The 13444-nt window shown below is 43.5% G+C and overlaps 1 protein-coding gene across 2 annotated transcripts in view; it reads left to right on the top strand.

Moving 5' to 3' along the window:
* Positions 1 to 5873: 5873 nt before the first annotated feature.
* LAMC2 (laminin subunit gamma 2) overlaps positions 5874 to 13444 on the top strand; it is a 57904-nt gene continuing 50333 nt past the window's right edge. The window contains exons 1-2 of one of the 2 annotated variants that reach the window (XM_043568015.1): positions 5874 to 6156; positions 6335 to 6554. In XM_043568015.1, the coding sequence (XP_043423950.1) occupies positions 6476 to 6554 (79 nt within the window). In that variant the 5' untranslated portion in view covers positions 5874 to 6156; positions 6335 to 6475. Of the gene's footprint in view, positions 6157 to 6318; positions 6555 to 13444 lie in introns of those variants that run through there. The other variant, XM_043568017.1, reaches the window with a different exon arrangement.

Here is a 13444-nt window from a genome sequence, read left to right as displayed (position 1 = left end):
AGAGGAAAGCATCAAGACCTGGTTGGATGATGTAAAAGGAAGTTGCGTAAGAATCTGAAGTCATTGTACACTGACGAATTACAAAAGGTAATGTGAAAAGGAAAATGCACCCCTAGTAGCCAAACCTTTATTGCTGATCTGCAGGAGTCCTGTAGATGTTATAAGGACTAGGAGTTTTAATTTATTTAAAGGTTCAACTTTTTTTTTTTTTTTTATGGGGAAGTGTGTGTTTATTCAGTGAGAGGCTTAATTTGTTTTTACATTGTAGTTGAATAATTACTCTGGAGAGTGGCATTGGCAGGGATTTGTGAGGGAGCCTGAGTAACCTCAAAACGTGGATAATAATAGCACCTGCTGCATAGGGCAGTGGTGACGAATGAATTCTTAAGTCCCTGCAAGACTTCTGGCACTGAGCTGGGCACATGCAGAATATTCAGTATCGTGGTTGGCAAAATGATTAGATGTTTAAAATGTGTCCTAAGTTTCCTGTCTAAAGACAGAGAATTAGATTCTCAATGCTATGGAGTTTTTCAGACTTTATAGTAAAGGTGGGAAAGTTCTAGATTGAAATTAAGCACCTTTAAAAACACTGTTTCCTGGACTCATTTCCTCCTTTGGGAAGGCATGGGTGGGGATCTCGGATCTAAGGGTGGCCACCTCTTACTTCCAAGCCTATCTTGTCATGCCTGCAGCCCTTGAGCCCTACCAGTGCAATCCAGGGGAGAACGTTCACTGTGTGGGCTCCTTCACCTCTCAATCAACTCTGAATATCTACAAATCAAGTATTCAAGTGGCCAAGGAACTGCAGGCAGCGTGTTTAATCTACGAGTGGACATTTCACAGGTGAGCGGGTGACCACATTTCAGTCCAAGAGAACGTAACATCTGGCAAACCCCTAAATCTGCTAAAGTTCCCAGCATCTCTCACCCCGTTATTTCTTCCATGTCTATCTCATCTGGTTCTGCACGTGTGTCCCTCTTCTTTCTGCTCCTCCCTGCTTGTCGTTTTGGTAAACAAATGTAGGATTTGAATACTTGTAATAACTACACCAAAAAAGACGCGGTGAAATCCTTTGTGTGTAGCTGTTCCTTTCCCACCACATTGCCTGCCCATGTGTGCCACCAGTCAACCACAGGAAAAAGGATCAACTCCCCTTAAAAAGTAAAAGGCATAGGGGTGTTTGGGTGGCTCAGTTGGTTAGATGTCCGACTTGGGTTCAGGTCATGATCTCGCAGTCTGAGAGTTCAGAGCCCCGCTTCGGGCTCTGTGCTGACAGCTCAGAGCCTGGAGCCTGCTTCAGATTCTCTGTCTCCCTCTCTCTGTCCCTCCTCCACTCACATTCGGGGTCTCTCTCCCTCTCTAAAAAATAAACATTAAAAAAAAAAAAAAGTAAAAAATGAAAGTCATTATTGAGCTCTGGCCTGGCCTCTACTGCCCCCTGAAAAGTAGCCGTGGGAACACTATATAGGTTTCTGCATAACATGGAAACCTGCCCCTTCAGCCAGAGTGCTTGCTTCAGAGAACATTGTTTTCTGGAGTCCGGCCAACCTTAGAGAATTTACCCAGACGATCCAGGAAACGCTGAACCATTTCCATTTATGGACATTTTCCTTTATCAATTAAGAACAAAGGGGAGTTGGGTTTCCGCCCCGCCTCCAATTGCTGCATTTTATATGTAAAATTTTTCTGCAAATGCTGACATAATTAGAACTATCTGGGGGAGATTAAGGGCAGGGAATGGAGTCCAACAGTCCTGTCTATTGCTGGCATGTTAACAGCCAGTGCTTCAGTTTCTATCATAAGTGAGCTTGAAAGCGGGTGACATGCCAGACATTCCTTCTGAAAGCTAGCTAAGGTAACGATGGAACTCAAGGCAAAAATCAACATGTCACTTGCAATTCTGTTTGGGAGGTTGCGGGTGGAGAGATGACAGTTGTGTGGAGTGATTTACACGGCACTGTAAAAGTCCCTTGGGTGACTTATGACTGAGCTGCAAATAAAACAATGGACCTAGGGGACTTCCAGGGCTCAGCCTTCCCGGCCACACCCTGAGGAAATGCCCCAGTACCTTTCCGTCTCCGGAACTGGAGAACTTCTGCATGGAACCTCATCCCCACTGATATCGGGGGCCATACTCTAGATGATCGTGGCGATTTGGGGGACGATATGATGAAAATCCAAGTGCTCATTTCCTAGGACAAAAGTCCAACGGGGGTTTGAAATCTGCGCCCCCAAAGCAAACATTTCACATCTCTGACCTCCCATAAACTGCCCAAAGAGACATGTTTCCAGAAGATGGGTCCCCCTGCAATTCTTGGGTAGTATTTCTGCCTGAAGCTCTTTAGAGCTTATGAGGACCAGCAGAGTGTTAGGACTGGACTCTGCTGTGGCTTTGTCACAGCTCGTGCAGACAGCGGTGTGTTTCTAGTCCTGGGACTGAGTTTGCACATTTGAGCTGAATATCATCTTATTTATCATGTAGATTTGTTGAGATTATCTTACTTTTCGTACCAATACCATTTTTATTGAGGTATAGTTTGTACACCTAAAATAGGTAATTTGACTGTGTATAATCTGACTACTTTTGACTATTGTATTTAAAAATATTTCTTTTATCCCCCAAAATGAGCCTCACGCCCCTTGCAGTCAATCTCCTACCCCTGCCAAATGCTGATACGTTCTTTCCTTGTAGTTTCACCTTTTTTGGATTTCATATCAATGGAATTATATACAATTTGGTCTTTTGTTGTCTGGCTTCTCTCACCTACCACAATGCCTTGAGATTCATCCATGTTCTGTATGTGTCAGTGGTTCATTCCTTTTTTATTGCTGAGTAGTATCTAATGATTTTTGTCTGGATTTGGAGAAGAAAGATTTATTTGGGTCACATGGAAAAGCAAACAGACTTTCACTGCCTTTTTGAAAAACATGTGTTGCCTGAGGTTAATTGTAAGAATTCTTTAAATCCATCTTTTAATTTTCCCCGAAATATAAGATCTTCCTACCCCTTATTTAAAATGAAGTTCTAGTGGTACCTGGGTGGCTCAGTCGAGAATCTGACTCTTGATTTTGGCTCAGATCATGATCCCAGGGTCATGGGACAGAGCCCTGCATAGGGCTCTATGCTGAACATGGAGCCTGCTTAAGATTCTCTCTCTCTCTCTCTCTCTCTCTCTCTCTCTCTCTGCCTCTCTCCCCCACTCACACCCTCGCTCTCTAAAAGAAAAAAATTAACTTTATAAAAATGAAATTCTAAATCTTAAAACATTGGACAGGAAGATCTGAATGTGAAGGAAATTTTGAGATATGCAGCAAAAATAAAAATTAACAACTTCCAAGTAAATGTTGGCAATCTGGATAGGAACCTGGAGTAGACCAAGAGTTCCATAGAAGTTTCAAATTACTATTCAATAGGGGCGTCTGGGTAACTCAGTCGGTTAAGCTTCTGACTTCAGCTCGGTTTGGGAGTTCAGGCCCCACGTCAGGCTCTGTGCTGACAGCTCAGAGCATGGAACCTTCTTCAGATTCTGTGTCTCCCTCTCTCTCTGCCCCTCCCCCATTCACACTGTCTCTCTTGCTCTCACAAATATATAAACATCAAAAATTTTAATTACTATTTGTCAATTAGTAGGAGAGTTGAAGCAAAAATCTCTTATAGGATATTTATTAATTACAATAAAGGAAAACTGATGGTGCTTAGTGGTAACAATAGCAACAATTATTATAGCTTACTTGCATAGTGCATATATGTCTGATACTTCTCTAAGCACTAGATAGGCCATTTAATTTTCCCAGTGTCCCTACCAGGTAACAGTTCTATTATTATCCCCATTTTACAGATGAGGAAACTGAAGCTTAGAGAAAACTAAATAAACTACCTTGATGAGACGTGAAGCCAGGCTTTGGCCCTGGGGATCTGCTGCAGAACCTCAACTTTTGACTAGTAGAGCACTACGGAAAAATCCTCAAATTGGCAAAGAGCAGTTGATATGGTCTCCGAGCATGGTAGGAGATTCGGCCAGAACAGAGGTCTCAAGCTTGAGCCAGGCAGTTGTCGAAATGTGTGAAAAGATCCAGAATAAGGCAATGAAAAGGGGTAGGAATGGAGAAACACCAAAGTGTACTATTCACATAAAAGAGGCTGCTGTTTGGCCTGGTGCCCAGGGCTCTGCTGCCCGTTTTCTATTCCAGGTTCAGGCGGCCTCTGGGGGTCCTTTCAGAGGTAACACGTTAGGCAAAATCAGAAATACTTGTTCAGAGTCATTGGGACTTGATTATCGGTGTGGGCCAATCTGGTTGGGTTGTAATGGATGTTGACGAATAACCATTGGCTGCATTTCGAATTCATTGAGTGTTGTGAATTTGTTTTTTATGGGGCTCTTTAATCTGACCCCTAAACTCTGGAACCAGTGTGACTTTGAGCATGCTACCTGACCTTTCTATGCCTCTGTTTTCCCATTTGTCAAATGGGAAGTTAATAGTACACCTGTCCCATAGCATTGTTTCCAAGATTAAAGTGTTGTTCTGTATAAAGGATTCACATCAGCAATTACAAATGGTAGGTACTCTATATATGTTAGCTATTATTTCTATCACTATCCAAAAGTGATAGATGAAAATATCTGTTCCAACTTGAGACAGAATAGACTAATAATCTGTACTAAAATGAAATTTACCTTTAAGCCTTTATTTTGCAGGGCTCTGTTCCTGTTCTTGCAGGATTGTGGATTGCACAACACTGATGGGTAGAAGTGCATGGATCAGGGACTTGGGGGCATGATTTCAGCCTCTACAACATACTAGTTACTAGACAGGAAAAACTAGACAGTTACTGGTCTCCAGGACCTGAAACTAGCAGTAACTGGAGACTGTGAACTTTGAGAGAGAAGAATCTTTATGCTATTTGCGTGAATCCCGAACAGAGTTGAAGAGGAGAGTAGAAGCTTGGGATGAGAAAATTGGAGATTCCTTTCTATTCATTTTTTTTGTTGTTGTTGCTGGAGATTTTAGAATAGATGGTAGCCAGTGTTCCGTGAATGGTCTCCCTCTGTGGTTCTTTGGTGCTGTATTCAGATCCTGATTATTCCCCAACACCTACCTAGTTCATGGTTCATGTTTTGTGCATAATCCTCCCAAGCTCTCCCAGCCCAACTGGTCTCACTTACATGCATAAACTGAAATTCTTACACCTTTTGACACACAGTAACCATGTTGTATTGTTTGTTGCCTTATGTTATCTATAGAACTATCTAGAGAACATGCATTCCTTTAGCCAGTGAACAATATTCACCAGGGGCCTTTGTAGGCCTTGATCATGAAAAGTAGGGGTGACTGTTTGGGACAGATTGTGCGTATATACTGAGCACCTACAAACCTCTGGTAATTTTTAAATCTCTAGTAGGAACCAAAGCTTTCTCTTTGACAGAGGTCTCTCTGAATTATTGCCACCAGCCTCCTTAGGGATAGGGGCGATGTAGGATATACCAGGATTTGCAGTTTCCTGGACATCAGTCCCCTCACCTAACACAAGAGACTTGGATGCCTCTCACCGTGAGTCTCCGCAAACATTTCCTGTGCGCCCACGGAGAACGGTATGAGAAAAATGCTCTAAGAGGTAAAAGGAATATGAAATCCGGGTTCTCCGTTTTCTTCAGTTCCGCAGAACATTTACCGAGCTGACAGTGCGCCAGCAAATGCGTGAGCTGTTAGGGATCTCGAGCGATACCCCGCCTTCATAGGGAGGCCCACCGGTCAGGTCAGCAGGTGACTTGACAGTCGCCAGCCCAGGTGATCAGGAAGTTAGGGGGCCCAGGAGAGGAGCCCGGTGATGGGGAGGGAAGGAAAGAAGTGCTAGCAGAGTGGGTGGGCTGGGGGAGGCCTGCCGTACTTCAGAGCGGTTGAGGGGAGGCCAGAGGGTGGAGAGCACCCTCTCGTGATGCCTGTTCTCCTTGACGTCTTTTAGACGGGAGCCGATCGGGGTTGCTGGCTGTGAGTCTGCGCCTTGGAGAGGGGGCAGGCTGCTCGCCGTCCACCTGTGCGACTTCTGCGGCGGACCACCCCGGGAGAGAGAGAAGCAGGGCTGCGGGGCAGCGGGCGCATTCCTCCAGCGGGATCCCTGGGCCGCAGCCTCGGCACCACGCCCTCGGCCCGGGCCAGGTGTGCACCCCTCTCGCGGCGAGGGCGGGGGGGGGGGGGGGGGGGGGGAGCCCGGCGGTGGGGGTGAGCGCTCTCTCGGCGCGGTGTGCGCGGTGTGTGTTTGTCTGGCTGCTGAGGGCTGGGTCCTCCTTATTCACAGGTGAGTCACACCCTGAAACACAGGCTCTCTTCCTGTCAGGACTGAGTCAGGTAGAGGAGTCGATAAAACCACCTGATCAAGGAAAAGGAAGGCAGAGCGGAGCGCGGAGCGCAAACCAGCAGCCGCGAGGCGCGGGCGGCGACCCCTGTGCGGCAGACGGACCCGCGGCCCGGCCCGGCCATGCGCGCGCTCTGGCTGTGCGGCTGCCTCTGCGTCGCGCTGCTCCTGCCCAACGCCCGGGCCACCTCCAGGAGGGAAGGTGAGTCGGCCTCCCGGAGGAAACGTCGCTGCCCTGGCCCTGCACACGGCGACGGCCGAGCGCACCTCCGACGATTCCCGCTGAGTCGAGAACTTCTGTAAAGCTCCCCACTCCTCCCGCGGCTGGGGCTTCTCCAGAGACACGGTGTAACCAAAGTCTAATGTTCTATACGGCTGTCTGGTGTTAAAATGGAGCCAGTAGGTTGTGCCAAACCAAGATTTTCCTTACTTTAAAAATGTGCCGTCTTGGTTGCTTTTTGGATCAGTGGGGCCCTGTTTGATCAGGAATATGCCGGCGTACGAATTCTTTTCCCATCACGTGTTTTCGTTGATGGAATTGTGGTGGGAATGTTTTCTGTGAGTGTGAACACCATAAAGATTGAAAAGGAGCCTCTCTAATAATCCTTCTGGAATCCTCATTTCATCTTCGGGATGGAAACTGAGCCCTAGGAGTCTTAGCAGCGCTTTATTTTTGCACAACGTTACTTCTAATAGTATTCTCACATTAATTCAACAGGCATTTACTGGGTGCCTATGTCATAGATTGATTTTTTAAAAATATTTTTTAATGTTTATTTCAGAGAAAGAGGCAGAGAGTGACAGAGCATGAGCAGGGGAGGGGCTGAGAGAGGGAGAGGGAGGGAGACGCAGAACCCGAAGCAGGCTCCAGGCTCTGAGCTGTCAGCACAGAGACCTACACGGGGCTTGAACCCACGAACTGTGAGATCATGACCTGAAGTTGGGTGCTCAACCACCTGAGCCACCCAGGCACCCCATAGATCATTTCATCTTATCTAGGGTGTCCAAGGGCTGTCATATTGTGAGAAGTTCAAGTCGCTCACGTCAACAAAACTTGCCGAGAACCTAGCAACTGTTTGCTATAGGCACGGGTCAGTTATGACAACACATAATGGGTGTTTTCCCTGTCACTTGGTTTGACCGATGATATTCACTTGTTTAATTACCCTGAATTTTCATGTTTAGATTACTCCCTGCACCTGATGGGATTTCAGTAATTATTTCACTAGATCCAAGAGTCATTTTCACATATGTGAATGTGAGACAATGTTCACGCACGCACTGCATTATCTTATGCTTTCCATAAATAGCTGGCTTGAATTCTATTTGAATGGCACGGATATCTTGGCATGTGTTTGAATGAATTGATAGTGTTTTTTTTTTTTCCTAAAATAATCTTGGAATTAACTTCCAACCCATCATCCCTGATTACCATTTTAAAAGCCATTTATGAAAATAATGATGTAAGTTAGGTTCCCTTATGGTTAACCTAGTGAGAAACATCCTAAAAGTAAGGAGAGTCTCCAAATGTTAGAATTCAAAGGGACTGCTTATGGATCAACTACTACAGCCGTTGGCTTAAAATACGAAAACATGGAACTGGATTTGCACAAAGCTATACGCCAGCTGTTGGCAGGGACACATCTGGCACTCGATCCAGGAGTTCTTAGGCTGGAGCTTTTGGGACCACATTGTAAAGTAGTAAGGGAGCAAGTACATATGTTTTATATAATGGGTAATTTTTGAAGCAATTTTCCCATTGGCCACATCTAATGTGTTAGCATTAGATAACAGAAATAAATATGTAGGATTGTATCACAGTTGTTAAATAAAACCAGACTCAAGAGGACAGACTCAGGGATAGACAAACTGAGTATTTAGACAAGTCAGAAGCTATGTTCAGTTTCATTTCTAGACTCTCCCCTTCCTTGGAGATAGGTTGCTTAAGATATTAGACTCCCTCCTCAAAAAGGGCTTCATTTTGGGGTTCAGCGAGAGTGTGAAAAGTTTGGTGTTAGGGTAGAGCACCCATGCTTTTCTATTCACGGGCTGCTGGGATGTGGTGTAAGTTGGACTAAAATATGGGACTGGCCACTTCCCAAAGTGACCTGCATCTGTGCACCCTGTGGGCTGCACCTATGGGAGCCTAAATCCATGGCATTGCTTCCCGGCTGTTCCCTTGAAGGTGAAATTATGTGTTAGATGTCATCAGTGAGACTTTCACGGTTGGTCTCAGCTAAAGCACAGGTTTTAGGGTCAGCCTGATCTGGCTTCAAATTTTGGCTACCATTTTCTTATTAGTAACTATTCAGGCTCCTCAACTTCTTGGAATCTTCTCCTTCACCTGTTAAATGGGAACAGCAGTACTCTGCAACCTTGCAGAGCTGTTTATTGTAAAGTGCTTTAAAATGCTTAGAACCATGTTTCTTTAAAAACTCTGAAGCCAACAGTCGAGATAAAAATAGTGAACTTGGATGCAGAGATTGCTAAGATAAGGACTTCCCTTCAGGAGCTCATAGTTGGTGTGTGAGAGAATGTGGCATATAGCTCCATTGGTCTGGATCACAGTTCACACAGATCGTGACTGGAGAAGGGGCAAGAAGTAGAGAAGAGTGAGACTAGAAATGTAGCCAAGAACCTGGCTGTGAAGAGCCTTATGTGCCAGGCTGCACAGCTAGGATAGTGCCTCATAGGTAAAGAAAAGTTGCAGATGGTTTAAATAGAAGCAGGGGTGGGCATGGCCAGATTCATGTTTTAGCAAGGTCGCTCACTGAATGCCTTAGACGGAGTTGAGCTAGGAGACGGCAATAAATGGCCATTGCAAGAATCCAAATGAGAGATGATGAAGGCTTTCATTGTGGTGGCAGAAATAGCAAAGTGGAAACAGATTACAGAGACATTTAGAAGGTAAAGTTGAAAGAATTTGGTGATCCAATGAGTGTGTGTCAGGGATAGAAGGGGACGTCATGAGAAATAAGCAAGAGTCCAGGATGGGTCTGAGGCTTCAGGTGAGTGTGATTGGTTAGATAGTGATGCCATTTAAGGAAATGAGAACTCAAGGATCCGAATTGGGAGCAAGGTTGGATAGTGGATGAAGAGGAAGGAATGAGTTCCTATAGGGATATGTTAAATCAGGGATGCCAGTGGAGATGGCCAACAGTCCTGGTGAACGGCTGGAACTGTGATCTTGAAGTTTAGAAGAACAGTTTGAAATATAAAATGGTGAGCCCAAAGGGAGAAAGCAAAGCCCTGACAATAGATGATATTACCTGGGACACAGAGGTAAGAGAAACCTCAACCCTTACCAAGGAGATAGAACAATGGAGAATAAGGAGGAATGGGCCTTGAGAATAGAGAACATTATCAAAGAGGAATGTTTTGCTAGCCAAAGGAAGATCTACAACAATGTAGGTATAATAAATGGCATTCAGACATAAAACTATAAATATACAAAGAATGAGGATCAACATGATACTGTTGGATTCAGCCATCAGTTATGTTTTGAAGCAATTATTCTAGAATGATGAGCTCAACATCCAAGATGATTATAGAACACTAATCTGGTTTCTCTCATGGTCGGATACTGGAAGAGAGATGCTGTGGATCGTGGAAGAGAGCCCTGGAAAGGTTTATACTCTCTCCTGGATTCTGTTACTTGAACTGTGGAAATGGTACAGCATCATGCATACAGGTGCAGGCCTGGGTTCAAATGGTAGCTCCACTTCCTATTTGTGGGGTTTAGGCAAGCTACTTCCCCTGGTACTCAGTTTCCTGGTCTCTGAGATGAGGAAAATAAGTTGTTGCAATCATTACATACTAAAGCACTTTGCACAGTGCCTAGTAAGCACTATGTGTTCAATATTATTGTCATAGAACTCTCCTGCCAATGCTGAATGTCAACATACTGTCTTCTGAGTTTTAAGCGGTGAATTTTTTTAAGAGGTTCCTTTCATTAGCTCAAGAAAGGTGATGAGGAGTCCTTCTGCTCAGGCTGAAATGAACCCCAAGTTTTACCCAATGAAATAAATGGGAATTCCTGACAAGGGACTCAGAGCAGATGGAATTTCAAGATCAGATGTCGTATCATTTCTTATCCTTGCTTTTTGGCAAACACCAGATCTTATCACATACAGATTCAGCAGGTCTATTGCTCTCTAGAACATGCTCAAATATATGATGAGCACTCCATAAGCTGCTCTCTCACTTCTTAATTGGAGACTTTCCCCATCCCCCACCAGAAAAAGGGTTTGGCCAACTTGATTATGAAACCATTTAGCAGTGTAAATGCAGTGGTCACATGGCTTTTTGTGTGTAATGTAGCACATTAATTCACAAACCTAAAGTCACATAATTTATAAAATAACTTACAAGTATTAGTTTGTAAATTCACGTTTTATGAAGTAATTACATTCAAACTCCACCTTTAGCAGCTAACAGAACTTTAATACAGTTTCTTCTTTGCTTCGGTTTAGGTGGCTTGAGATACAGCTCCATTTGTGTCTGCTTTTCACACCGTCATTGGAAAGTACACCATTTTCAAAACGTCTAAAAGATTTAAAGATTATCCTTCAACGCACATTGTAATCTTCACAGCATAATCATCTTGAAAGGTTTATGATTTTCGACACTCAAAATTGTGAGATAATGAACAATTATGAGGGTTGGTTCAATAGCCTAGGCTTTTTCTTACTGATAAGTATCCAATGCATTGACTGACATTTCAAATTGACAGGTCTTCCCCAAATAATATTTTAAAATTAAAAGTAATTGAAAAAGATTTTGAAAAGACTTAAATGTGACCTTCCCCCCGGAAAAATAAAACCTCCCACCTTATTATATTCAAGTGTGTGCAATAAATAGGAGTATGGATTTGAATTGGGGGCATAAGCTGGAAACACCTATGAAGACTTAAATTCTGGGGTCCTGAACTGGGGACAGCCATCGGTTTAGCTCCACTGGTCAAGGAGCTGAGGAAGAATGTTGGTTTGTGATCAATGTTTATGGGAAAGTCAGGAGCATGAAATGAAGTTGTTGAGGCAATCTTGGGAATACTTTTCCCATTTAAGCTCTTAGTGGGCTCAAGTATATTGACTTTTTTTTTTTTTTTTTTTTTTTTTTTTTACATCCTAGAGAAATTTCCAAGGACAAGACTTGGATCATTACAGACCAGTGTAGAAATAGGAGTGCCATAGATTCTGGAACTCTAATTTAGTCACGAATTAGGCCTAGCAGATTACTGAATCATTACTGGGCTGTGCTCTAATATAACCCCCAGGTACATGATGTAATATTTGAATTATATTCAAAGCCAAAAGCTAAGTCTTTTCTGTGTCTGTGGGTGACTGTATGTCTGTATAGGTGCCTGCCCAACAGTCATGTGCTTCCTTATGTCACGATTAGGAAAGAATGGTTCTTCTTCCATCACTGGTCAATGTAAGGGCTCTAGCCTTTCCCTTCTGCTGTATCGGAGGAGAGGTGGGGATCAGTTGAGTAAAGGTCTATGTATCCTAGACTTCTTCAGGCTTGGCGACCATTTACAGAATGCCAGCTGTTTCTTTTCCAGATTTTATTTTTATTCATTTTGTGAATATTCAGTCTAGAAAAAATTAAATCGCAGCCAAATCATTTCCCACACTGATTTAAACATTGGAAAAGTTATTCACATCTTTAGCTGCACTCATTTGGGGCATTTCTTATAAAAAGTTCTGCATGTTTCCATACTTTTTTCTCTTATTACAGCATCATGGTATTTACTTAATCTTTACTAATTTTTTTAATGTTTATTTTTTGTGAGAAAGAGAGAATGAGCAGGGGAGAAGCAGAGACAGGGAAACACAGAATCCAAAGCAGTCTCCAGGCTCTGAGCTGTCAGCACAGAGCCCATTGAGGGGCTTGAATTCAAGAACCACAAGATCACAAACTGAGCCACCCAGGCACCCCAGCATCATGGTATTTAAATGAGAATGGTCCTTAGAGGTTCTCTACAAAAGCCTCTCCTTTTGTAGGTGAGAAAAAGGATACCCAGCCGGCAAAGGAACTGTGTGAATTCTCAGTTACATCAGAGCTGGGATACCACATATGTAATCCTCCTTCATAGATAGGAAAATTGAGGCACAGAAAAGTTATTTCCTTGACCAGAGCCATGCACTTAGTAAATAGACCAGATTTCAGTTGCTAGTTTAATATTTCTAATTCTTATTAAAAATTTTCATTTAAATTAATTTTCACACTTGGTGGAATCTTGATTATAAGAATATCCCTATGTCTCTAGTAGGGGCATCTGTGTCCTGGCTATTTTCAAGTCTTTATTTGTATATGTGACTCCCTATGGTGGCCTTTCTTTTAAAAATGTCAGGGAACCACAGGTTAAGACCAAGCACAAACTCTAGTTGGTGGGGCATTGACAAAAGAACAGATTATAAATGACTAAGTTTTCTCTTTCTCTTTTGTTCTTTTTTTGTTCAACCCTGTTGTCAGATTGTCATGCAGGTTGGAATTGACTAGGTGGCTCAGTTAAAAAAAAAAAATAGGACAGTTGAGGGGTAGGGATAAGCCTTTTTTCTTTTCTTTTTTTTTTTTTTTTTTTTTACCTCTGTTCAATGACTGTTGACATTATGATTCTATACATGCAGATTTGTGTCCCCAGGCTATTTTTCTCCCCCTGTTGGAGTCCATTGGTACAAGTTTTAGAGTCTTTCAGGATCAGGACAGTTTCATGGCCAGAACATTGTAAGCTTTGCATGTACTTACTACTATTTCAAATCATCACCCATTTTTCTTTTGGTAAAAGGGGATTCTGAATGTTGAAAGGTCATTTCTCATAGCAGATAGACCGGTCTACTTTGCAATAGCACCAGGTCCAACAGTAACCCAAAGCTTCTGCTCTTGCCTCGCAGGGCTAGGGGTGGGGGGCTGTTGTACACGGTGAGAGGCGACGTTCACATGCTGAAACCACAGCTGACCTGCCATGGGAAGTGACAGTGCAGTAACAGCACATTTGTTCAGCTGAGATACAAGACACATTGCACCTGCTCCCTGGTGGAGGCTTCATGGTCCAGTCTGTGATCTTCGTTACTTCTTTTGATGGAGGTA

This window comes from Prionailurus bengalensis, chromosome E4, assembly GCF_016509475.1.
Source record: "Prionailurus bengalensis isolate Pbe53 chromosome E4, Fcat_Pben_1.1_paternal_pri, whole genome shotgun sequence".
Taxonomy (NCBI): Eukaryota; Metazoa; Chordata; class Mammalia; order Carnivora; family Felidae; genus Prionailurus; species Prionailurus bengalensis.
This window is presented reverse-complemented; position numbering and strand designations above follow the sequence as displayed.